Source organism: Acinonyx jubatus, chromosome C2 (assembly GCF_027475565.1).
Source record: "Acinonyx jubatus isolate Ajub_Pintada_27869175 chromosome C2, VMU_Ajub_asm_v1.0, whole genome shotgun sequence".
In the NCBI taxonomy this organism is placed as follows: domain Eukaryota; kingdom Metazoa; phylum Chordata; class Mammalia; order Carnivora; family Felidae; genus Acinonyx; species Acinonyx jubatus.
Window position 1 is genome coordinate 151,029,984 of NC_069384.1, and position 26,974 is coordinate 151,056,957.

General features: G+C 38.6%; 1 protein-coding gene across 11 annotated transcripts in view; it reads right to left on the bottom strand.

Moving 5' to 3' along the window:
- Positions 1 to 26,974, bottom strand: part of GOLGA4 (golgin A4) — a 118,829-nt gene that overhangs the window by 84,737 nt on the left and 7,118 nt on the right. For 4 of the 11 annotated variants that reach the window (XM_053221703.1, XM_027040655.2, XM_027040653.2 and 1 more), the window contains exons 2-5: positions 23,744 to 23,803; positions 21,577 to 21,666; positions 8,095 to 8,193; positions 3,682 to 3,747 (exon numbers count right to left, since the gene is read on the bottom strand). In XM_053221703.1, coding sequence (XP_053077678.1) covers positions 3,682 to 3,747; positions 8,095 to 8,193; positions 21,577 to 21,666; positions 23,744 to 23,803 — 315 coding nt within the window. The remainder of the gene's footprint in view (positions 1 to 3,681; positions 3,748 to 8,094; positions 8,194 to 21,576; positions 21,667 to 23,743; positions 23,804 to 26,974) is intronic. The other 7 variants (XM_027040661.2, XM_027040656.2, XM_027040654.2 and 4 more) reach the window with 6 other exon arrangements.

Here is a 26,974-nt window from a genome sequence, read left to right on the forward strand (position 1 = left end):
ATATAAAAAAAATTTTTTTAACGGGCATAGGACTTGAATAGACATTTTTCCAAAGGAGACAAGCAGATGGCCAACGGGCCTGGGAAAAGAACATCACTAACCATCAAGGAATTGCAAACCAAAACCACAATGAGATAGCACCTCACAGTGGTCAGATCGGCTATTATCAAAAAAACAGCAAGTGCTGGTGAGGATGTAGGGAAAGGGAACCCTTGTACACTGCTGGTGGGAATGTAAACTGGTGTAGCCACGATGGAAAACAGTATGGAGGTCATCAAAAAATTAAAAATAGAACTACCATACGATCCAGCAATTCCCCTTCTGGGGACTGATGTGCAAAAAAGAATGGAAACACAAACTCCAGGAGAAGTATGCATCCTCACGTTCACTGCATTATCTACACAAGCCAAGATATGGAAGCAACCCAAGTGTCCTTCAACAGCTGAATGGATAAAGAAAATGTGATATATAGACAGAACAGACACAGACACAGAGATAGAGATTATAAGAATATTATAGGGACATATATATAAAAATATTACTTGGGGCACCTGGGTGGCTCAGTCAGCGAAGCGTCAGACTCTTGATTTCCGCTCAGGTCATGATCTCAAGATTCGTGAGATAGAGCCAAACATTGGGCTCTGCACCATCAGCACAGAGCCTGCTTGGGATTCTCTCTCTTCCTCTTTCTCTCTGTCCCTCCCCACTGGCGTGCACAAGCATGTGTGCTCACTCTCTCTCTCAAAATAGATACATTTTTTTAAAAAAGAATATTACTTAGCCATGTAAAAAGAGTGAAATCTTGCCATTTGTGACATGGATGGACCTAGAGGGTACTATGCTAAGTGAGATAAGTCAAAGAAAGTCAAATGCCATATGATTTCACTGATATATAAAATTTAAAAAAATAAAACAAACAAAACAATACAGTTTCATAGATACAGGAAACAAACTATTGGTTACATGAAGAGGGAGGGGTTTGGGGAAGAAGGAAAAAATAGGTGAAGAGAATTAATAAGTACAAACTTCCAGTTGTAAAAGAAAGAAGTCAGAGGGATGTAATGTACAGCATAGGGAACCCAGTCATTAATACTGTAATAATTTTGCATGGTGACAGAGTCTGGTAACTAGACTAATCATGGGGATCATTTCCTAATGTACAAAAATATCAAATCACTATGATGTATACGTGAAACTAAGGGGGTATCATATGTCAATTATACTTCAATCTAAAAAAAAAAAAAATCTAGGGAGATAACTACCTTTTAACCGGACAAATTAACTAAAAAATTAGTAAAGTAAATTTTCATCATGATTCATTACTACAGAACCTCTAGGCTGTGTGTCCTTAGTAGCTATATAGGTAATTATACCACTAATTAAACCTCTGAAACTAGTCAGTTTCATAGTAAGGTCCTTTAAAATTTGATTTAACTTGTATTTTTAAGAATTAATTCTTACATGTGGTATTTCCATTCCTCTCTCCTCAAAGTAATTAAAGTATTAATACTTAAAAAAAATACAAGTAATGAACTCTGGTTAATGATATACATGCTAAAACATTAAAGGGAAGGATATCATGACCCACAACTTACTCTGAAATGCCATTAAGAAAGTAAAATTGGAGGGGTGCCTGAGTGGCTCAGTCAGTTGAGCGTCCCACTTTGGCTCAGGTCACGATCTCATGGCTCACGAGTTCGAGCCCCGCGTCGGGCTCTGTGCTGACAGCTCAGAGCCTGGAGCCTGCTTCCGATTCTGTGTCTCCCTCTCCCTCTGCCCCTCCCCTGTTCATGCTCTGTCTCTCTCTCTCTCTCTCAAAAAATAAATAAACGTTTAAAAAATTAAAAAATAAATAAGTAATTTTTAAAAGTAAAAATGGATTGAGGGGCAGACAGAAGAATGTATACATCAACAGACTGGTGATAAAGCAAACACAGTAAAGTACCAATGACAGAATCTAGGTGGTAGGTATACAGATGCTCACTTGAAAGTTCTATTTCTCTGTATGTTTCAAGTTTTTCACAATATACTGTGTGGAAAAGAAAAAAGGAGCAAATGCTCATTAAATCATTATACTGGGTGCCAAAACCAACTGAAATACGTAGGATGTTCAACGCAGTAACAAGGGCGGGGGGGGGGGGGGGGGGTCACCGGTAGCTGTATGAACTCGCGGGCTTGCTTTGTGCCGTCTCTTCTCCCTTGGCGTCAACTCTCTGATCTCCTGCTGCTGCCAAGATGCCCAATCACAGGAAGCATTCCACCCCCTTGGAGGATATGCATCATTCCCAATTTGCTAACAACAGCCAACAACCAACTAATCAGAAACGTGTTTAAAAATAAAGACTTCTGAGTAAGGGCATCTGCTTGTGATTAAGAATTCAATGAGATCATATATATAAAATGTTTAACGATGTCTGACACATAGTAAACACTCAATAACTACTACTTTATTATTTTTGAGAAAAATATTTGTATTTTTTTAAGAAAGTTCCAAGCCTTTGGTGGGCTTACTTCCTGAATATCACCCATGTTCATTCTTCACCTTCATTAAAACTTAAATTTCTCCTGAATGTGTTAGAAAGCGGGTTCTCATTCATTCTAGTTTTTGCATTTATAACAGTATTTAGCCTTTTTGAACTATTCTGTAAGAGAGGAAAATACGCATTCTAAATAATAGTTTTAAGTAATATTCACTAAAGACCACTAGATCTGTCCAGAACCATTTAGATCAGTGCCTCCAAATGTTTTACCCCTACTTCATGGCATTTCTAGATAATGATGTATTTGTAGAGGATTGGAATAGTTTAACTAGGGAGGCTGAGCAAAGCCAGAGCCAGAAGCCCAGGGACTTGGACTATGCCCAGAACCTGACCAGCTCCCCCCAAAAGGAACAAAGTTCTCAGCTCATAGAATCTGTTCACGGAGTTTGCGAAGCTATAATCTGTATCCGCGCTAGACAATACTTTAGAATGTTTAGTCTACACAATTTAGTCCATAAATCATCTAGCTCCTAAATTGTCTACATATATGCTCCAGGTTCACAGATTAGAAATGTTTCTGCCCTACATTAGAGACTGCTAAGAATAGCCAGGTTAATGCTAACATCATCACTAGAGCCAAAGTAAACGAATGTTCATGTCAGACATTGCTGTCATAATGACGTTTTTAATGAATTTTTTTTCTTTCGTTTTCAGAAAGAATCAAAAGAATGTCACTTGTGCTGCACCCCCCAAGTAACTTTTTTAAATCAAAGATAACACAAGTGCTCTAGTAGTAAAACACTCTGCATCAGAGCAAACTTTAAAAGAAAGTTTCCCATTTCGTCCATATCCCCCCCCTTCCAAATTATGTAATTCAATATGTCTTTCAATATAAACTATCCATAATATTTTACAAGCATAAAGTCATATTCCTTTTTTTCAAAAAGTTTTCTCTTTACTGCCACTAATTTTTTTAATGAGTAACAACGTCGTATTACATGACTGGTGTATATACATGCATGATTTTTATTTAAAACTGTTTCCAAGAAAGCATCAACACACCTGGATTTACCATACATATACATATTATACCAAATGTTTGGACATCACCCTTTCAATAGGAAGTCAAATGCTAATAATATAGATTGACCAACACCCTGAAATGACTTGCTGTTTTTTAAAAATAACAGTAGTAACAGACCTGAGGAGTGGTTGGTTCACTTCCATTAACACTGTCAGGAGATTTCGTGGCTTGGAAAGATGCATTCTAAGAAAAACAAAGAAGTATCATAAAGAAAAGGAACTGTTAAGAACTGTTAAGAACAAACGCCAAGCACCCAGACCCATTAGATACATTTATCAAACACAATTAGTTCATTTGTTAGAATGTTTTCATGCAAGGCAAAACTAGTACGGTGAGTATTTAGAAAATTTATTTTGCTATAATATATGTAACGAATAGCAAAGATTAGTATGTTGAAAATTTCATTTTAAGCTAATCACATACCTCTCCCCATTATAAGGTCCCTAGCTTTTTCCCCCATGACAAAATTAACATCAGGGATTCAATTAGCAAAACTCATTCAAATAGACAACTATCCAGAAAAAGCAATGTCAAGTGTTCCCTACGATAAAATAATACTCAAAGTTATTTGGGCTAAGGCCTGAAAAACATCTTTGCTACAAGAGATGGAAATGCCTCATTCATCTGAAGCCAGCAGTCTAAATGAAATTGTTATGGCAATTTTCAGAAAAACCTGTCATTAGAAATATCTTCTTCCACATATGAAAGCTTTTTGTTTTGTTCTGTTGCTATGACAAATGCTCCAAATTAAGCGACATTCTCCTGATTACATCAGCCTGGCATAGGTTCCATGATAACGAAGGAGATTCTCTGAGATTCAAAATTCTATACTGCAGTTGTAATACACTGACCAAAATTAGAGCCTTAAAAGCAGCTCGTGATAAAATAACTTCTAAGTTTTAAACAAAGCGTTAGAGCAAACCCTAGCCACTATGTTTCAGTAACTTGGTAGATTTTTAAATAAGACATCTCCTGTACATTTCTACAGCTGACCAAGGAAAGGTCAAATAATGAATATTCTTTTTTTTAATGTTTGTTTATTTTTGAGGGTGGGTGCAGACAGAGAGGAAGAGAGAGAATCCCCCCGATGCAGGGCTCGATCCCTCGAGCCATGAGATCATGACCTGAGCCGAGATCAAGAGTCAGACGCCCAACCAACAGAGCCACCCAGGGACCCCTGAGTATTCTTGAATATCAGTGCAGATGGCACTCAGCTTTGCAGGTGTTCTCAATTTTCTGAACTGTACTCCCATTAGGTATTTGGTACTAAGAAACTACTAATTTTTAGGTGTGATAAATGTACCGTGTTATATATTTTTGGTCATTATCTTTCAGAAATATACACCAAAACATTTAGATGGAATAAGGTTTCTGAAATTTGCTTCAAATAACCCAGCAGGGATGGGGACAGGGGAAGGGAGGTGTGCATGTGTGGGAGGGTGGTTAGACAAGTGTGGGGGTATGATAATAAAATAAGAGAGCCATGAGCCATTAACTGATGCTACTGGGTACTGGGCATGCGGGGTGGGATTCTTTTGCCACCGTTACTACTATTTCCACTTTTGTAATACGTTTGGATTTTCCCCAAGAACAACGGATACACCTTCTCCCTCTAATATAAAAAGAGTTATCAAATGTTATCAGTCCAAGACATCTCCCTTAGGGTTATATTAGGGAGAAAAGTTGGGGGAACGTAACTCTTATCTTCCTGTTCTCTACCATTTCGAAGAATTACAAGCTGTATATATGGCTATATTTGTGTAGCGTGACCATTAATGCTTTCTGGCCCTAAAAATATACTACATTACACACTATAAAATAAAAAGCATACTTTATAGAGTTCAAGAAGTCTGTCAATCCCTATATTGAAAATTAAGATTGTTAAACTGCAGAGAAAGGAAATGAAATGGTTCCATAAAACATTTAAGTCAGGATGAAGAGTGGCAAGAGAGTCTATATTCTATTTTAAGTAAATCACTTGACACATGATTGTGGTCCATACAGAAAGCTATTCTGTAACTGACCTATCACACTATCGGACAAACATTACCTAACGTTTAAAAACTTTCCCTCTCTGCAAATATATTTCAATACGTGTATTACATCACATATTTAAATAGACACAGCTAAGGAAAGCATTGCCATGTTACCCTGTAAATTTAAATTAGGAATCTGTAGAAGCAAAATTAAAGATTTGTCACTACTTGTAACACCTTCACTTTTGCCCAGCAAACTCTCATTTACTTTTCAACTTTCAAACGCAGCTTCTTTTATGAAGTTTCATATGGCTTGCCTGAGCGCTAACACATTTCCCATCCCTGTTATTTTCTTCTAGGAAGGCTTGATTCCTTTGTATTCTAAGTGTTTGTCTCTAGACTAAACTATAAACGCTCGGAGGGCAGGAGCCCTGCGTGTCCATCTTGGTGCCCAGGACTAGTGGTAGAGGCTTAGTATATGCTTCTGCCTGACTGGTGGTAGAGGCTTAGTATATACTTGTCAAATCCTTATGCAGTTACTTCCTTCAGTATAAAAAGGCTTCTGAAGTCCTTCTCCCAGAGAGAAGCCAAAAGAACTAGCGCAACGCATGTCAATACTCAGCTGTCACCAGTACTTTCTCCCGGAGGCAATTCTTAGATAACAGAAAAATTCTTCTAATCTAAAGCGCGTTTAATTTAAAAGCACACACAGGTTCCCTGCCAGATTTGTCTTCAATTATGTTTTGTTCTCTCTTTCAACAACTATTTTTTTGACTGCTGAGCATGAAGGATACAGTAATTTTTAGAATTTGGGGTCATTTTCAAAAATTTGAATGAAGGAAAAATCAACAGCTGGTGAACTCATAAGTAGACCCTCACTAAATTTGTGTTCCATTTGTATTTTGTCATAGGTTATGCCGTGATTTCCCTTTGTTGCATGGAGAGAAGTTTTTATCTGGACAAAATTTAAATAAGATAAATGAAGACTTTTAGTCTACTTAAGGTATTTTTAAATAATTACAACTTTATTTTATAAACATATAAAATACATATATTTCAAAGGCATCAGCATTTTTTACAAGAGAATAGGTACTTAAATTACTTTTATGTATATGGAAGTAGGCCTAGGAGGGGATCTTCTTTTTTTTAAGTCTCTGTTACTATTACATAAAATATAAAGTAATATCATTTTATGTTTTTAAAGTAAATTAGTGGGGTGTCTGTTAAGTGTCTGACTCTTAGATCTCAGCTCAGGTCTTGATCTCAGCATCATGAGTTTGAGCCTCGCGTGGAGTCTACTTAAAGAAAAAAAATTTTTTTAATAAAATAAATTGGTAGGTTAGCTTAGATTCCTGTCTGCCTCTCAAACCAGTTTTGCAAATAGTGAGGTATCACTTGTAGCCAGAACCAAGGCGAGACCCTTTGCCCTGAGATCCAAGCTAGGGCATCACTAGAACTCTCAGCTGCTTTCTTTTCTAAAACCAAGTTCAGAATGTGATTTAGGATTGCTACTGACCACATGCACACCAAGTCCTTCCTGGCTGCATGGATTAAGTACAGAGATGTTCTAGTTTCATCACCAGCTACTTAATAAATTAAACCAATTCTCCTCGTTTAAAAAAAACCTCAATCCCTTAGGGCACCTGGGTGGCTCAGTCGGTAAAGCATCCGACTTTGATTTCAGCTCAGGTCATGATCTCATGGTTCGTGAGTTGGAGCCCCGCATCGGGCTCTGTGCTGACCAGTGTGGAGTCTGCTTGGGATTCTCTGTCCCCCGTCTCTGTCTCTCTCTCTCTACTGCTCCCCTGTTTGCTGGCTCTCTCTCTCTCTCTCAAAAATAAACACTAAAAAAAAAAAAAAAAAAAAAAAGGAAAACCTCAATCCCAATTACTGTCCAATGCAACACAAAAAGCTTTCCTTACTGGGAAAGATCTCTAAGTTTTAATTTCCTAACTTAAGAACTTAAGATACGTATGAAAACAGTCCACTTTCTCAAAGTGAAGTTATATGCAGGATTCAAAATTATATGAATTCAGTCAATTGAAACATAATGAGATTAATTACTTCCTCTCAGATGTTTTATAGAAAACTGGTACTCTCCCCAAAGAAGATGCAATTATTTGTTACAGTAGAATCCACCCACCTACTCAATGTTGTTCAATTACGGATTTATGAACAATGCATTGTTTTTCTCAGTGAGTCACAGCCCAAAATATTCTTGGCCTCCTGCCAAAAGTAGAACAGAGATTTCTAGCAATACATACCATTTTTAGTTAATGAGCAAACATTCCCCAGAGAGAAAACAGAGTTTAGACCAAGTTCGCCACATTAATGAAAACAGTGTTATTTTGCTGCTGTTAAAAAGCTGCCAGAAAACACACCAGCCGTCAGAATTCAGCAGTTTACTCTGATTTTTTAGAGCAGGGTTAGCAACAGGGCACGGAAGATGCTTGGAGGGACAGTGAGCGACAAGCAGCAGCAGATGTGCTTCTAGAATTACCAAATTCCTTTGCTTCCCCACAGGGGGAATGCAGAAAGCGGTGGAAGGACTCACCACACTGCCAGTCTGTGTTTTAGGCTGCTTGGAGGAATCCAAAGCAAAGATAGTATACTCAGAGAGAAAAGCAGGCTCTGCTATCATCCCGGCTAGCAGCTGTCTCATTCAGTGTAATAAGCAGAGGCACAAAAACAAAACACATCATGAAAAACGAATCATGAGGGCATGTCGCAAAGTGTCCTCGCCACGCCGCACGTGCACCACCACCACGGCTACCATCTCCCCACCCGCAGAAATAGCAAGTTGCCAGAAAGCTCAGCAATGGAGGGGACTTGAGCTCCCTGGAATCTCAACTTGCTTCCTGGCGCACAAATGACACGGGCGACAGCCACCACAGCGCACAGCGTGTCCGCCAACTCGGTGTAAGAGTCCACACCGATAAGAACCACACACGGTAAAGAACACAAAGCTTCACAGAACAAATGTTGACCGTGGTCACACATTCAACAAGAGAGCACTGAGACTGGGGGCAGGACAAAACACAGAAAATGTTAAATAATCGTTTATTTTGTGCTGAGAAACGAAAATATGTACAGAAGAAACTTTTGAAACTGACATTTATATAATGGGTCTTCAGGACAAATCCTATTATACTAAGACCTACTAAGACCTACTAAGACCTACTTGAGCTTAGCCAAAAGGCTGAGAAGCGATCATCATACGAATTCTCTTAATATGTATTCTCTTCTGTCCTTCAGTTTCTGTCACAAGCTGTACACTATACACCAAAATAGTAATAATCATGAATTAGATTAGAAGAAAGTATAATTAAAATGAACTTTTAAATGCAAAACTGGTGAACTCTGAATAATCTCTGTGGATGTCACAGTTTACCAATGGCAATTCCCTCATTTTGCCGGTGTACCATGGTTATACAAGATGTTATCTTTGGGAGAAAATGGGTAAAGGGTACAACAGGGCCTCCCTAAAAAAAAATTTTGTAACCTCCTGTGAATCTATGTTTATCTCAAAAACTAAATAAATTTTTAAAAACCCAAATCTTTTGCAACATCAACTCAGCAGTTAATGTATATTATTATTATATATTATATATAATAAAGAAATTAAGAGAAAATAAATGTCTGCACAGGCTGAAGAACTTAGACTTTTCATCTCAGTACTACGGTGTTATAGACACTGAGTAGAGCCTCCACTAACGCTCTTCATCTGGTCCTAAAAATTGAGTATTAGTGGTGTACTAAAATATACTAGATGCCTGTTTGGCTCTGGGTACTCATCTTATTCAAGTTTCTACTCTTGCTGAAAATCTGAATTCTCCTGGGATCTCAGAAAGGTCACCCTTGGAATGGATGTGATTTTAAGTTAAACGCTACACAAATTCACTCTTCTTAGGCTCCCAAGATTAATGTTTGAAACGAAGTCACTCTGGCCCACACAACAAAATAACTTACAATTTCAGGGGCGCCTGGTGGCTCAGTCGGTTAAGCGTCCGACTTCAGCTCAGGTCATGATCTCTCGGTCTGTGAGTTCAAGCCCCACATCGGGCTCTGTGCTGACAGCTCAGAGTCTGGAGCCTGCTTGGGACCCTACGTCTCCCTCTCTCTCTGCCCCACCCCTGCTCATGCTCTGTCTCTCTTCCTCTTTCAAAATTGAATAAATGTTAAAAAAAATTTTTTTTAATTATTTTTTCACAGTTAAGCAAGCCCTATCAAAATAACAACAGCATTCTTCACAGAACTAGGACAAACAATCCTAAAATATGTATGGAACCAGAAAAGACCCCGAATAGCCAAAGTAATCCTGAAAAAGAAAACCAAAGCTGGAGACATCACAGTCGTGGACTTCCAGACGCATTACAAAGCTGTAATCATCAAGACAGTATGGTACTGGCACAAAAACAGACACTCAGATCAATGGAACAGAACAGAGAACCCGGAAATGGACCCACAAACGTATGGCCAACTCATCTTTGACAAAGCAGGAAAGAATAGCCAATGGAATAAAGACAGTCTCGTCAGCAAGTGGTGCTGGGAAAACTGGACAGCGACATGCAGAAGAATGAACCTGGACCACTTTCTTACACCATACGTAAAAATAAACTCAAAATGGATAAAAGACCTAAACGTAAGACAGGAAGCCATCAAAATCCTAGAGGAGAAAGCAAGCAAAAACCTCTTTGACCCTGGCCACAGCAAGTTATTCAACACATCTCTGGAGGCAAGAGAAACAAAAGTAAAACTGAACTACTGGGGCCTCATCAAGATAAAAAGCTTCTGCACAATGAAGGAAACAATCAGCAAAACTAAAAGGCAACTGACAGAATAGAAGATACTTGCAAATGACATATCAGATAAAAGGTTAGTATTCAAAATCTATAAAGAACTTATCAAACTCAACACCCAAAAAACAAATAATCCAGTGAAGAAATGGGCAAAAGACATGAACAGACACTTCTCCAAAGAAGACATCCAGATGGCAAACAGACACATGAAAAAATGCTCAACATCACTCATCATCAGGGAAATACAAATTAAAACACAATGAGATACCACCTCATACCAGTCAGAATGGTTAAAGTTAACAACTCAGGCAACGAGACATGTTGGCGAGGATGCAGAGAAAGAGGAACTCTTTTGCACTGCTGGTGGGATTGCAAACTGGTGCAGCCACTCTGGAAAACAGTATGGAGGTTCCTCAAAAAATTAAAAATAGAATTACCCTATGACCCAGCAATTGCACTACTAGGTATCTATCCAAAGGACACAGGTGTGCTGTTTTGAAGGGGCACATGCACCCCCATGTTTACAGCAGCACTTTCAATAATAGCCAAAGTATGGAAAGAGCCCAAATGGCCATCGATGGATGAATGGTATATACATACAATGGAGTATTACTCGGCAATCAAAAAGAATGCAATCTTGCCATTTGCAACTACATGGATGGAATGACAGGGTATTATGCTAAGCGAAATTAGTCAGTCAGAGAAAGACAAATATCACATGACTTCACTCATATGAGAAATTTAAGAGACAAAACAGATGAACATAAGGGAAGGGAAGCAAAAATCATATAAAAACTGGGAGGGGGACAAAACAGAAGAGACTCTTAAATACGGAGAACAAACAGAGGGTTGCTGGAGGGGTGCTGGGAGGGGAATGGGCTACATGGGGAAGGGGCACTAAGGAATCTACTCCTGAAATCACTGTTGCACCATATGCTAACTTGGATGTAAATGAAACATTTAATTGATTAATTTAAAAAATAATTAATACATTTTTACAGTTAAGAGTGTATTTGAAATTCTAAGAGAAAAACACAAAAGCTGATGCTCAGTATGGAAGATCTTGTTGAGCAAACGTCTCAAAGGAAGGTCCTGTCAAGCAACAATCTATACCCCTGCCTGTTGCCCAAGTAGAAGCCAGGTGTGGCGCGCATCCGACCCTGAATTTCAGCTCAGGTCATGATCCCAAGGCTGTAGGATCAAGCCCCACATCAGGCTCTACGCTGAGCATGGAGCCTGCCTGAGATTCTTCCTCTCGCTCTCCCTCTCTCTCCCTCCCCCCTTCTCTCCTGCTCCTATACGCTCTAAAAATAAAATAAGTCTTAAAGAAAACAAACGTTCCCATTGACACGACCTCAAAACCCAAAGGGCTTTTCCCCCCCACTTGCTGTCCTTGTCATTTCCTTCTTGTGCCTATGAAAATCTTCTACACATCAGTTCTCAAATATTCTCAATCAAATTCTGTCTCAATTCCGTGTCTCTCAAACTCTGTTCAAATTCTAATCCAAATCTGTTAAGAACTTAACTCACTTCTTGTGCAGTCCTTAGGTGAAGCCATCAGCTGCACTAACACTGATTGAAGTTGTGTCTAAACATTCACGAAGATACAGAAAACTCCAATTAGATATCTGTTGAAGGCGTTTATCTATCTTCCATATCTTTTACGCTCATATACATATTTCTTTATCTCTGTGCGTTTTTGATAGAATTACTCAGTATTCTTTTGGAATACCCTAATTTCCCCATGAACTGGGACTTGTGTTTTATTCTGACTTATGTTTTTATATCAATTTTTTTTTCACTTCAAGGATTCCTAATCAGTTCTTTTTCAGACCTATCTAATCTACTTTTGTTTTTTCCCTGCAATTTTATCTTCTTTTTCAGAAAAGTATTACTTCAGGTATCTTATTAAAGATACTTCTTTTAAAGTCTTTTTTAATTTCATCTAGGATAAATTCATATTCCAATTCCTGTTTTGTTTGCCTGCCTTTGTAGCATTTGTTTCAGAATTTTCATTTACAGGTTCATTTTGAGGAAGGTATTGTCTTTCTCTTTCCTTCTGTACTCATCTTTCCTTATCCAATCAATCTGATTCCCTGGGCCCCAGTTTGAGTTTCCTGCCTTATGGCAACACAGGGGACATCACGGACTCAGTCGCAATAAGCCAACGTGAGGTTTGCTTCAGTTCTTGGTCATGAGGTCTCCCTAGAGATGGCCGCTTCTCGTAATGGGCCACAGAGCGCTCTAGGCAGCAGTTTGCAAAAGTTTTTCTCAATCTCTTTCTGCCAATGCTGGGAGCTCCACTTTAGCTCCTGACACCAAATCTAACTTTGGCAGTTAGATCTAACCCTCCCAGTCCTTCTGAACCAGAGTTCGAACAGAAAATTAAGTCCTAATGCCTGCCCTAAGGCATCCAGTAGCACCTGCTGTATGTAACAAATAAGCTTATCTCCTATGAATTAATGTATCTCCTGTTAGAGGGAGGTCTCTAAAAAGTTTAATATCTTAGGGAGTGTGTGTCTCTCTGTTTTGAAGACAGAAGTCCTGTTTCTATCTTCCTAGACACTATTATATACAGATGTCAGTTGCAATACTCACTATTAGGGTACATTAAACTCATTCTGTTTTTATTTCCAACAATGTATATTTTAAGAAGTACTTGTGATAATATATTCTACTAAAGATATAAGATGCTAAGTCCCAGCGCACCTGAGACTTAAGAAAAATAAGTCATCAAAGATCAGCTCACCACTCTAATTCTGAAAATGCTCAGTACGCTCAACAAGAAAGTGGAACTGAAAGTTGGTTCTTCAAAAAGATACAAACAAATATTTAGCTTGACTGACAAAGAAAAATAGAAGACTCATATTACTAATATAAGGAATGAAAGGGGAAATTACTACAGCATTTATAGAAATAAAAAGGATTATAAGATAATGCTATGAACAACTGTATGCCAACAAATGAGACAACTTGGATGATAAAGACGAATTTCTAGAAGGATACAAATTACCGAAACTGACTCAGGAAGAAAGAGAAAACCTCAATGGAGCTACAAAAAGTAAAAAGATGGGATTTGTAATCAAACACTTCCCACAAAGAAAAGCCCAGGATCAGATGGCTTCACTGGTGAATTATACCAAACATTTGAAGAATTCATACTAGTCTTCACAAATTCTTCCCAACATATACAAACAGAGGGAATATTTCCCAACTCATTTGATGAGGCTAATATTATCCTGATACCAAATCCAGACATCACAAAAAAGAAAACCACAAGCCAACATCTTTTAGGAATAGAAACATAAAAATCCTCAACAATATACTAGCAAATCAAACCCAGCAATAAAAGATATACACCATGAACAAATGGGATATATCCAGGAATGCAAGGTTAGTTTAACATCCAAAAACCAATTACCATACCTCACCATGTCAAGAGAATAAAGGACAAAACCATATGCCCATCTCAATAAACACTAAGAAAGCATCTGACAACATTCAACACACCTTCATAAGAACACTCAACAAATTATGAAAGTAAAGGAACTTTCTCAGCATTATAAAGGCAATCTCCTAACACCAACAGATAACATCATACTTAATGACAAACGACTAAATGCTTTCCCCCTAAGATCAGGAATGATCTACTTTCACATCTGTTCAAATTGCACTGAAGCTCCTAGCCATAGCAATTAGGAAGAAAATGTTATAAAAGGCAGCCAGATTAAAAGAAGATATAAAACTACTTCCTTTTGCAGATGACATGATCTTGTACAATCCACTAAATAACTATTAGAATCTAATAAACAAGTTCAGCAAGGTTGCAGGATACAAGATCAATTGACAAAAATCAATTTTACCTCTATAAAGTAGTAATGAGAACACAAAAAAACGAAATTAGGAAAACAATTAAATTTATAGTAGCATCCAAAGAATAAAATACTTGTGAATAAATTTAACAAAATAGTATAAACCTTATATTCTGAAAAGTGTAAATTTTTTTGAAAAAAAATAAAGAAGATCTAAATAAATGGAGAGGGAAAAAGGAAGAAGAGAAAAGATAGGAAGCTTCCCAACTAATTAAAATTGATAAACATAACACAAACAGAAAAGTACAAACCACTCCCTTACAAATAGAATTGGGAGAAATGTAAATAAAGCAACCACCAAAGTGAATGCAGCAGGATATTAATAATGCACTCTGACATTAGTAGAGTTGACTTACGGAATGAAAGATTGGCTTCATAGCAGGAAGCCTATTAATATAACTCATTTCCTATCATTAGATCAAAAGAAAAAAATATGAGAACTGAGTAGATACCAAGGCAATTTGACAGGGATATTTTTTACTTTCATTAACTGACAGAGGGTAGGGGCAGGTAGCTTCTAATCTAATGTCTAACAGTAAAATCTTTGAAAGTCAATCTATTAGGGGCAAAATTAATTCCAAACTTAAGAAACATTTCTTGGGGCGCATCCAACTCTTGGTTTTGGCTCGGGTCACGATCTCACAGTTCGTGTGTTCGAGCCCCATATCGGGCTCTGTGCTGACAGTCGGGAGCCTGCATGCAATTCTCTGTCTCCCTCTCTCTCTGCCCCTCACTCCCACCTCTCAAAATAAATAAACATTTAAAAAAAGAAGAAGAACATTTCTGACCCATGACTTTCAAGATACTTCTCAGTAATTCCTAAAGAACAATGCCTATAGCCCTGAAACAGAATAAATTTCTAAAAATGTGGTTAAGAATTACCAAAAGCTGAGGGGCACCTGACTGACTCAGTCGGTTAAGGGACCAACCTTCGGCTCAGGTCATGATCTCGCGGTCTGTGAGTTTGAGCCCCGCGGCAGGCTCTGTGCTGACAGCTCAGAGCCTGCAGCCTGCTTCTAATTCTATGTCTCCCTCTCTGTCCACCCCTCCTCCCTCCCCTGGTCTCAAAAATAAATAAACATTAAAAAATTTTTTTTAATTGAATTCCCAAAAGCTGAGAATGTCAAGAATCTCTGTTACAGATGATTTCACGGAATAGTGCAAACTGACTCAGAATGACAAAGACAACTAGAGAGGCAGTATTTTATTTCTGAAAGATATCTCAAATTAAGAAGAATAAAAAAGAGGGGCATGCAACTCTTGATCTCGAGGTTGTAAGTTCAAGCCCTATGGTGGGTGCAGGGATTGCTTGAAAATGAAATCTTAGGGGGGAAAAAAGGAAGAAAAATAAGTAAGAAAAGCAAAAAGTGACGAAAAAAAAGACAAGAAAAAGTGACATTTTTCTTGAAGTTTGGGAAAGCATTCCAATCCAAAGCAGCCTAATGCTTCATTATTTTTCACTTGCAATGTTGCGATTAACAAAAAATTTGCTATGTGCTATGCCATCCAAGAACTGACAGGCACAGCAAAAGCCTTTTTGTTTCCATATAATAATAATCTTCGGTATGTGATTCACAAATTATGAGTATTTTCATACTTCTGAATTCGTCTGCTCGTCACAAGGACCCTAAGAAGGGGATATGCATTTCACCACAATTTTAAGGCTCTCAGAAGTTAAAGGCAGTTTTGCCCAAAGCCACCTGGCAGGTGAGGGATGAAACGCTGTGATGCCTCCACTATTCCAGGCTGTCTCTATGGGGAAGTGTGCCTGAAAACCAGCGAGTTAATGAGCAGGGTAAGTGAAGGGATCCATCCTTCCTTAAAAGCTCAACAAGTAAAAAGACAGATAACATCCGGGACCAAAGTCCACATGATGGTCTGTCTGTTTCCCTCCCTCCATGTAGGGACCTAAGCAGAACAAGCACGGCAGGCCTTCCCATCTTCCGTGGCTGCCCCCAGTAACAACTTCACGAGCACCTACTATGCGCAAAGCATCATGAGAGGAGGTTTACATGCCGTGTTACTGGTAATGCCCACAGCTCCACGAGGCAAGTACTATTATTTCCATTTTACAAAGAGAAAACCTGCGTCACTGAAAAGTTAACTTCCAAAGGTCCTTCAGCCAGCAAGCGGCAAAGCTAGGATAGAAATCCAGGCTGATCCAGAAGACTCCAAAAACCATCCTCTTCTCACGAGTCTATACCAGGTCTTACTCCAAACTATATAAATAGATTATCATGCTCTTAGAAAAATCATTAGATTCAGCCGTAAAAAAGGAATGAAGTAATGAAACCTGTTACAACATAGATGAACCTTGAAAACATGCTAACTGAAAACAGCCCAGACACAAAGGGTCACAAATTGTATGGTTCCGTTTATACAACATATCCTGAATAAGCACATCCACAGAGACAGCAAGCAGATTAGTGGTCACCAGGGACTGGGGGAGAGGGAGCGCAGGGAGTAAGTGCGTGATGAGCATGGGGTTTCTTTTTGGATTAATGAAAATGTCATGGAACTAGAGAGATACGATGAATACACGGTATCACTAAGGTACCATATGCCACTTTAAAATGGTAAATGTTACGTTACAGGAATTTAATCTCAATTAAAAAAAAAATCATCAGAGTGGAACAGAGGGCAGGAGGCTATGGTCGCTTTATCTGGCCTACTTAGCCTTTCACATGCTCTTACGCTCTCAGCTGTTCTAAAGCACCCTGCCCTAGAGAGGCAAGAAAGATTCATCTCAAGCAACAAAAACGGAAGGAAGCTCTACGCTGATGTTAAAACAAGACTATGCCCAGGATCACAAGGGGAAAGCATATGGTCAACTGAACAGATCTGCCATTTACACAGGGTGAGAGAGTGTCAGAAATCTAGACTTCAGAGTCAGTGCAAATTCAGTCTGCTCTCCTTTGCCTTGAACGCCTACAATCATAGAGATGATTTTTTATATCCTTATAAGGAAGCTTGCAACCAAAGACCGACTTATTTAGATCTACATATAGTATTTACTGACACAAGAAAGTAGACATATTAGGATTTTCTGCAATAGCTGAAAAAAAGGTAAAACCTTTAATTGACCAAGAAATTAACTTAATGGAACCATCTACTTCCCAAGCATTCTGGATCACAAAGACTTTACTGTATCTACTGGAGAGGTGAACAGATATTTCCATCGAGTTAAACTTCCACATTTTGCTAAAAGAAACCTTATAACATTGAAAACAGTAAGTCAGGGTCCTAACCCATGCGGAGTATCTGCCACCTTAGAGGTTTAACAAAACCCAAACCCCAGGGAGTGGGAGGGCAAAGAAGATACACCCTTTTAATCAATAACTTAATTATGAAATGAGAACGTACTTCCTGTAAAATAAACTGAACCGGGGTTTAGTCTACATTGTACTTTGTGGTCAAAAACACCTTTTAGAATTGTCAGAAAATGCTTTAAAAGCAAAGAGATGAAGGGTAATGCTACTCTTTCAATCAGAAACGACTTCTGAAGTTAAACCTCTGAAGCACAGGATCTTTAGGATTGAAATTTGGGAGTTTGGGAAGAAATAAAAAGATAACCTTTACCTTACTTAGCCTATTGTAAAAGAATGTTCAAATCATCCCTTTCAAAAAGGATTGTTTTGGGGAAAAAATATTATTTTGTAAAGAAATATTCAATTAAAAAATTTTTTTAATTTTTGTTAATGTTTATTTTTGAGAGAGACAGAGACAGAGCACGAGCAGGGGAGGGGCAGAGACAAGGGGAGACACAGAATCTGAAGCAGGCTCCAGGCTCCTAGCTTGTCAGCACAGAGCCTGACGTGGGGTTTGAACCCACAAACCACGAGATCATGACCTGAGCCAAAGTCGGATGCTTAATCAACTGAGCCACCCAGGAGTCCCCCCCCAAAAAAAATCTTTTTAATGTTTATTTATTTTTGAGAAGGAGAGACAGAGCGTGAGCAGGGGAGGGGCAGAGAGAGAGGGAGACACAGAATCCAAAGCAGGCTCCAGGCTATGAGCTATCGGCACGGAGCCCCACGCAGGGCTGGAACTTAGGCAGGGCTCGAACTCAGGAGCTGTGAGATCATGACCTGAGCCAAAGTCAGAGGCTTAACCAACTGACCCACACGGGTGTCCCTCAATTAAAATGTTTTAAGCATCCTGGATAAAATAAGCCTTTTTAAAAAGCAGTAGTAGCAATCAACTACTAAAAACAAGTTATTTTCAGGGTTTCAACTGTATTGTACGGAAACCAATATACTAGAATTATCAACCAATGTACTGAGTATAGTCATGATGCTATCAACACTGACTATTACTCGGTACCGCAGATTTCAATCAAATTGGTTACATGTATAAACTAAGTTCAACAGCATTAAACTCGAAATCACAAAGTGAAAGAAATGCAATACTGCAAGAAAATAAGATCCCAAAGAAAGTATGCATGTGCTTCGTATGGTTATACAACTTGCAAGATCATTTAAATGTATTCACCAAGGACACCGTATAATATGCCATTAACTTTGAATGCAATAATTGTACTATAAAGTGTTTATTTTGCTACCAACATCTACTATAAAAAGTCAAAAATATTTTTGTTTTAATGTGACTTTCATCAAACCAACATCTATAAAAGCTGAAAAAAATTTTTTTAATGTAACTTTCATCAAATCGACATCTATAAAAAGTTAAAAAATTTGTTATAATGTAACTTTCATCAAAATGTTTAAATTTGCATCTACCCTAGAACCCAGCAGTCCCATTCCTAGGATTCTATCCTACAGAAAAAGAGCATTATAAGTGTTTATGTACATGCTCAGTACTGCTTGTAATACTGAAAAGATTATAACATTTGACTTATAATACTGAGACTTTCTCCAACCTAATCTATAGAATCGATACAATCCCAATCAAAATCTCTATAGGTTTGTTTTGTTGTTGTCACTGTTGGTGTTTTATTTTGTTGTGAGTTTGTTTTTGTGAGACTTGAAAATCTGACTCTAAAATTTATATGGAATTTATATGGAAAGGAATAAGAATAACAAGACATTCTAGAACAAGATGGGAGTGCTGTCGTGTGTCCCCCAAAATTCACACGTTGAAGCCCCAGCCCTCAAAATGTGATGTTATTTGGAGACAGAGCCTTTGGGAGGTAATTAGCTAGATAAGGTCAAGAGGACAGGCCTTCATGATGGGATTAGTGCCCTTGTAAAAAGAGAAAGAGACAGGAGAGCTGTCTTTCCCCATACTCCCACCCATCCCTCTCCACCTAGGTGCACGTAGTAAGGAAGGCCCACGCTAAGACATAATGAGAACACAGCTATCGGCAAACCAGGAAGAGAGCCCTCACCAGACAGCCAACCTGCTAGCACCTTGATCTTAGATTGCCCAGCCTCTGGAAACATGAGAAACAAGTGTTTGTTGTTTAAGCCCTAGTCTATGAAATGTTGTTAAAGCACCCAAATCGACTAAGACAGGAAAGACCTGCTGTACGGAGGGTAAGATTTAAAATAAAACATTAATTATTCAGTATAAAATATTAAGACAGTGTGGTATTGGATCACAGACAGACAAAGCAAACAGGGGTACAGAATAGGGAGCACAGAAACAAATCCACTCAATATAGGCACTCAGTTTCTGAAAAAAGGTAGCACAGTAGAGCAATGTGGAAAGAATGGGACAACTGGATAGCATTATGGGGGGGGGGGGGGGGGAAGAAGTCCCAGGCTTGATCCCTACCTCACTACCTCACACCATATTGAAAAAAAAAAAATCATTTCCCAAAGGAATGTAGATCCAAATGTGAAAAGTAAAACAGGAGGGGAATATTTGCAAAATGGGTGAAGGAGAGCAAGAGATACAAGCTTCTAGTTATGGAATGATTAAGTCACAGGAATAAAAAGGACAGCATAGAGAATATAATCAATGATATTGTAATACCATTGTACGGAGACAGATGGCAGCCACACTTTGGGTGAGCCCAGCAGAACTTACAGACTTGTCAAATCACTATGTTGAACACCTGAAACTAATGTAACATTGTATGTCAAACATACTTCAATGAAAAAAAAAAGTATTTTTTAAAAGTAAAACAGGAAAATACCCTCAGGGTAAGAAAAGAATTCTTTAATAAGAAACAAAAACACTAGCCAGAAAATATGCATACACCAGAGCACATTAAATCTAAGAATTTCAATTCCTCAAAGGACACCATTAAGAGGGTAAAAGGGAAGCCACAGGGCAGAAGATACCTGCAAGGCATAAAGCCAATAAAAAAGTCCTATCCACACTATATAAAAAAGAACTACAAATCAACAAAAGACAAACCAACAGAAAAATGAGCACATCAACAAGCACTTCACAAAAAAAGATATCGGATGGCCAATACACACATGAAAAATGCTCAATGTTAATAGTCATCAATTAAAACTACAATAAGAGAACACTATACACCCACCAGAATGGCTGAGATTTTAAAGACTAGCAAGGACGTAGAGCAACACTAACTTTCAGAAGCTCCTGGTGGAAAGGTAAAGTTCTACAACTATTTTGAAAAACAACAGGCATTATCTTCTAGAGTGTCAAAACTATATATGCCTTTTGACCCAGTGTTCTACTCCTAGGTACACAGCAAATGACATGCTGTGTCATATGGTACACAGGTATATGTGTACCAGAAGAAAGGTACAACGATGTTCACAGCAGCATAATTTATAATAACCAAAAACTGTTAACAACCTAAATGTTTATAATATTTACAATAGAAAGCATACTTAAGTGGTACTATAAAGAAAAGGACAGAAACAAATACCAAAAGATCAGGATGAGGGCAATCTTTTCGGGGGGAGAAAACAGTGCTATGACGCTGGCAATGTGCCTTTTCTTGACTTCAGTGGTGGTTACATGGGGTTTACGTCATAATAATTGATTGACTTGTGCATTTCTGTTTTACCCTCTTCTGTATCTGTATCACAGTTCACAGAAAGACAAAAAGTTGAAAAAATCTAATCTGAACTATGTTGCTGGCTGCAAGTCACATAGAATCAGTTGTTACTACATCGTTTCCAATCAATAGCTTGAAAAAATAGAACTTTGCCCTGTATGTTGCTATGTTGAACAAATTATTATCAAATTATTATAAATCTCAAATATTAAAGGCAGAGTATATTATCCTCTCAAATTAAGATTCTCAAAGAAAACATACTTTACAAAAGCATAATTACTATTTACCAAAAAAGAGTAATTGCTACTAACAAAAATAATACCTAGCAATTAAATAATTGACCTGTCCAAGTAATGTAGTAGCCTACATTTTAGATTAATAAGCTTCTTGTAAGACGTTTATTTTAGAAGAAATTCCAAACTTACCTCTCTGTTGGGTGTGCCTTCATCAAGTTGCTCTGTAAATGAAGATGCCCTGCTCCTGGTTCCTGTTGGTGTTGAAGAATTGGAGGGAGCCTAGATTAAAAAATTATTGCACGAATTAGAAAGACTTCATTGACTAGTGGGCTATGCACTGTGTAGTCCTTCTCTCAGTCCCCGCCCAAAGAACCCCAGGAAAGAAAGGAAAAAACACACACACATGAAAAACAGAAAACGATACCTAAAACATAATTAACTAGAAGGCCTAGGCTGCCTACTCAGTCCTCGGTAGGACTCTGCCACCAACCAGAGCTATGATCTTAGCTATATTAACTTTTGGAGGGCTATGTGTCCTCACATATAAAATAAGGTTGTGAAGTTAACATAAGATGATAACATTAGGTGAAACTGAAACCAGTTGAGGAGTATATGAAACACTCTGTAGTATTCAGGCAATTATCCTGTAAACCAAAATTATTCCAAAACTGAAAGTTCATTAAAAGCAATAAAGTTGCCAATTTAATCTTTAAAGTGATTTCCAGTTCTAATATTCAATACTGTGTAATGCACAGGAAAATATTTCTTTTTTTTAATGTTTCTTTCTTTGAGAGAGAGGGAGTGTGCATAAGCAGGGGAGGGGCAGAGTGATGGGGAGAGCATCCTAAAGAGGCTCCCTGCTCAGCACACAGTCCAACACAGGGCTCGATCCCGCGACCCTGGGATCTTGACCTGAGCCGAAATCAAGAGTTGGACGTTTAACCAAAAGAGCCACCCAGGCACCCCACAGGTAAACACTTATCTAGTCAAGGGCCTTGTTTTAAGTCTATCTTGCACACCACAGCTAGATCCTGAGATGCCAGTCCATTTAATTCTATAAAGGACAGCCTGGCTCCTATAATTCTCAGTACAAAAACCTTCAGGAGAAAGGGTCCAACCTTAAACTAGAAGGTTGAGGTCTATTCCAAGGTGAACTCAAAAGAGTCCTGAGAGTATAAAGCCGAAACCTTAAGACCCTCCCTTACCCATAATAAATAGATCTGAACTCATCTAACATAGAACATCTAACACAGAAATCAGTCTTGATGCCTTACCCTTTTGTAGTCTGCATATGCATAGCTTTCCATAAATAACAGGCATTTAATAAATATCTGTTAAATAAATGAGTGAATGAATGAACAAATGGAACCCTAATCTATCCTATAGGCACATACCGTTACGGCTAGGCTGGAACAGAGAGGTCATTAGGGACAATGTTCACACATACACGTGCACGTATTTAGTTTACGATAAGTGTAACATTTCAAATTAAGATAGATGTTCCATAAACGGTATTGAGACAAATGGCCATGCAGATGAGAGCAGGGACACCAATCAGATGTTTCCTTCATACTTACCTATATTGAAGGTATTTTTTCAGTTTTTATTTAAATTCCAGTTAGTTACATACAGTGTAATATTAGTTTCGGGTGTACAAAATAGTGATTCAGCACCTTCCATATAACACCCTGTGCTCATCACAAGTGTACTCCTTAATCCCCATCACCTATCTAACCCATGATTTTTTAAAAACTGCAATATAAAAGAAGAGAGGAGAGTCTATTTCTGTAATCACTGAATGGGAAACAGATTTTTTATGTCAAAAGCAGAAATCAAAAGGATAATTTTAATTGGGACCAGGGCAGGGGGGGATGTCAACAAAATGACAAAAATCTAATAACCTTTTTCATTTCTAAACAGCTCTCGTAAGTTCATAAATTAGAACTCAGAAAGCTTACTAACCCAGGCTCCCTTTCACCTCGGGCAGGTGACCTGAGCTCCACCAATGAATACACCCATATGAAACTCTGAGTCATAAGTGAGGGATGTGAGAAAACAGGCACACAAATTTAAAGTTTATCGTCTGGTGCACGATGGAGACCAAGCTTCCTGCAGTTGTGCACAGGAGTGATCAACGCAGCTTTCCAGATGCCTGGCAAGGGCTCCCGCAGACAGTAACCATCCAACCACTTGAAAAGTACGCCCCCGCACAGTAAAGGTTTACAATTGTCATTACGTCTTTATGCTTTGGCTTCATATGAGCCTAATCAGTAACTGACAGCTGCATCCGCTCCGGATTAACTGGCAAAATCAAATGTGGAATTTACAAAGTTGAAGAACAGGTCATAAAACACACCGTCTTCAGAAAAGTTAGTACCGCTTGGCAGGCTTGGCCTGATGGCTGGTAGGTCTTCCCCTGGAGTTGCAAGAGTAAGGATCGCAGACATCACATAGGACTGTAAAATATAAAACATGCATAAAAACTAACTGTACTTGAGCATTTATCTGAAGGAAGGTCCTGGATCTTTAATGGGATATCCTCACTTCAAAATGTAAATGGGTTCAGGAATATCTGGGTGGCTCAGTCGGCTGAGTGCCTGACTCTTGACTTCGGCTCAGGTCACGATCTCACAGTTCACGAGTTTGAGACCCACTTCAGGCTCTGCACTGACACTGCGGAGCCTGCTTGGGATTCTCTCTCACTCCCTCTCCCTCTCTTTCTACCCCTCCCCTGCTCGCTCGCTCTCTCTCAAAATAAATAAATAAACTAAAAAAACAAAAATCAAAATATCAATGGATTTAGATTCCTTCAAACTAAACTTGGTCTAATTAATTCTCATAGCCATGAGAAATCTAGATAGGTTTCTAAGCTACTTGTCACAATTAATATCTTTATTGCCCACCAATGGATTATTAACTAACCATAGGCCTCAATTTCAGTAAGAAAAATCTTTCAGTCACTGTGGTAGGCAGAATTCTAAGATGACCCCAAATGACCCTCACCCTGTGAGTATGATGAGATCACTCCCCTGATTATCTCACATTACATAGTAAAAGGAACTTCTACAGGCATGTTTAAAGCTACTAATCAGTAGTTTTTGAGTCAATCAAAAGATTAGCTGGATGGTCTAGCCTCATCACAAAAGCCCTTCAAAGAAGAGTCTAGAAGGCAGAGGCAGAAGGCAGAGAGATATACTCCTGCTATCCTAAAAGAAAGCAAGTACCTATGAGGGCCAAGTGACACGGAGCTCCAGGTAGCCTCTAGGGGCTGAGTGGCCCCCTTCAATAGCCGGGAAGAAATAAGGACCTCAGTGCTACAACCACGGACGACTAAATTCTACTACAGGCACATGAGCATGGAAGAATACTCCAAGCTCCAGATGAGAACCCAGTCGGGTTAACACCCTGTGAGACTCTTAGTAGAGAAGCCAGTCACCCATACCAGACTTCTGACCTACAGACTATGAAGTAACAACTGGGTTATTAGACGCTAAGATTGCAGTAATTTGTTATGCAACATTAGAAACATACACAATCACTTGTATAAGCCTTGGGAATAATAAGCCTTAACTGGCTTGTCCCTATGTCACGACTTTTCACTACCTATCAAGACTCTGCTCAGATGTCACCCTCTCTCCAGAAATGCCTTCCTATAGACACTACCACTCTACTAGGAGTACATGCCTCTCTACCTTATGGCACAGAGACTACATCTACCCTTCAAGGCAAATGCAACACTTGGCATAGCACCTAGAAGGCACTGTTAAATAAGTAAGTGCTCTGTAATTGTAAATCCTTTTTATTAAGGTAGGTTCCATGCCCAACGTGGGGTTTGAACTCACAACCCTCAGATCAAGAGTCACATGCTCTACCAACTGAGTCAACCAGGCACCCCAACAAATGCTTTTAAATACTGTTTCAGATTCTGTGTCTGTGTCTGTGCCTGTTTCGGATTCTGTGTCTCCCTCTCTCTCAGCCCCTCCCCCACTCGTACTCCGTCTCTCTCTCTCCCCCTCTCTCTCTGTCTCTCTCTCAAAAGTAAATAAAACCTTAACAAAAAATTTTTAATAAAAAAAAATCTGTTCAATCCACTGATTCCACAACCCTCTTCAACTGCTTTTACCATACCATGCCACACTTTGTAAGAAGAATGTATATAAACACAGCCACTAACTCTTAAATCTAGAGTACATCAAATATAATATACTTATGTATTTTAGTTGTCTTGAAAAATAAAAATTAAAAAGCATTAACTCTAGGTTAAACAATATAATCTAAACACAACAAAAACACAAATTTTGGATATACATATTACTGAAAAGTTCTACATATTTTTTTAATTCTATTTATTTATTTTGAGAGACAGTGCATACACGTGCACAAGAGAAAGAATCCCAAGCAGGCTCCCAGCTGCCGGTGCAGAGCCCAATGTGGGGCTTGAACTCACGAAACCGTGAGATCATGACCTGAGCCAAAGTCAAGACTCAGATGCTTAACTGATTGAACCACCCAGGTGCCCCTGAAAAGTTCTACATATAGTCAAAACTATGATAACCAAAGTTTACTCACTGGGGGCTCTATTATCTGGGAATTTTCATGGAAAGAATTGAGACAGCTGAATTGTTAGATTTAGAAAAATACAGATCTAAATATAAGTATAGGTATAGATATCTATATAGAGTTATAGATCCAAAACAGTTAAACCTCATTGGTGCCTGAAAGGCTCTGGAGATACAATGAGGTTCAACCGTTTTGAATGTATAACTTTTTGAAATCAATTAACAAACTGTAGCTTTTAAAGACAAAAAGAAACTGAACATAATTTAACATTTTCCAGGTCAGTTGTCACTCACACAACTTGTATAAGTCTTCTCTACTCATTTTAGCCTACTACTAGTTTAGAAACTGGATAATTACACTTATTGGGATTCTAGACAAAATAAGCATGAGGAGGGGGCACCTGGGTGGCTCAGTCGGATGAGCATCCAACTTCGGCTCGGGTCCTGATCTCGCGGTTCGTGAATTCAAGCCCCACATCGAGCTGTCTGCTGACAGCACGGAGCCTGCTTTGGATCCTCTGTCTCCCCCTCCCCACCCTTCCCTGGCTCCCATTCTCTCTCTTGAAAATAAACATTAAAAAAAATAAGAATAAGGAAGCTTTAAATGAAGGTTTTTTTAAAGCTTCCTTATGAATAACTCAGATTAGCTATGGAATATGAGGTTGGTGACATTAAAATTTTGGCTGCCTTTTTACTTATTTCATGGTTTAAGTTATGCCCCAAAGAGATGAGATGTTATTCCTACACAGCATAACAAAATCTGGCTTCCCTGCTCCCTCCCGCACCCATGGATAATCAATATAGCAAGGGCACCACCACAGAATCCTTCTTATCACAGCCCTGGCGTAAGTCTCTTCCTAATCTATTTGACGTTCCAACTCTATTGGAATGGCCAAAGTAACTTGGGAGTTAATTCTTCATATAAACCTTTATATCCTACTTACCAAAATTATCAGGGCTTTCACGTGTCCTTAATAAAGCACCTTCTGTATCCCAACATCTAAAACAGTAGTGCCGTAAATGAATAA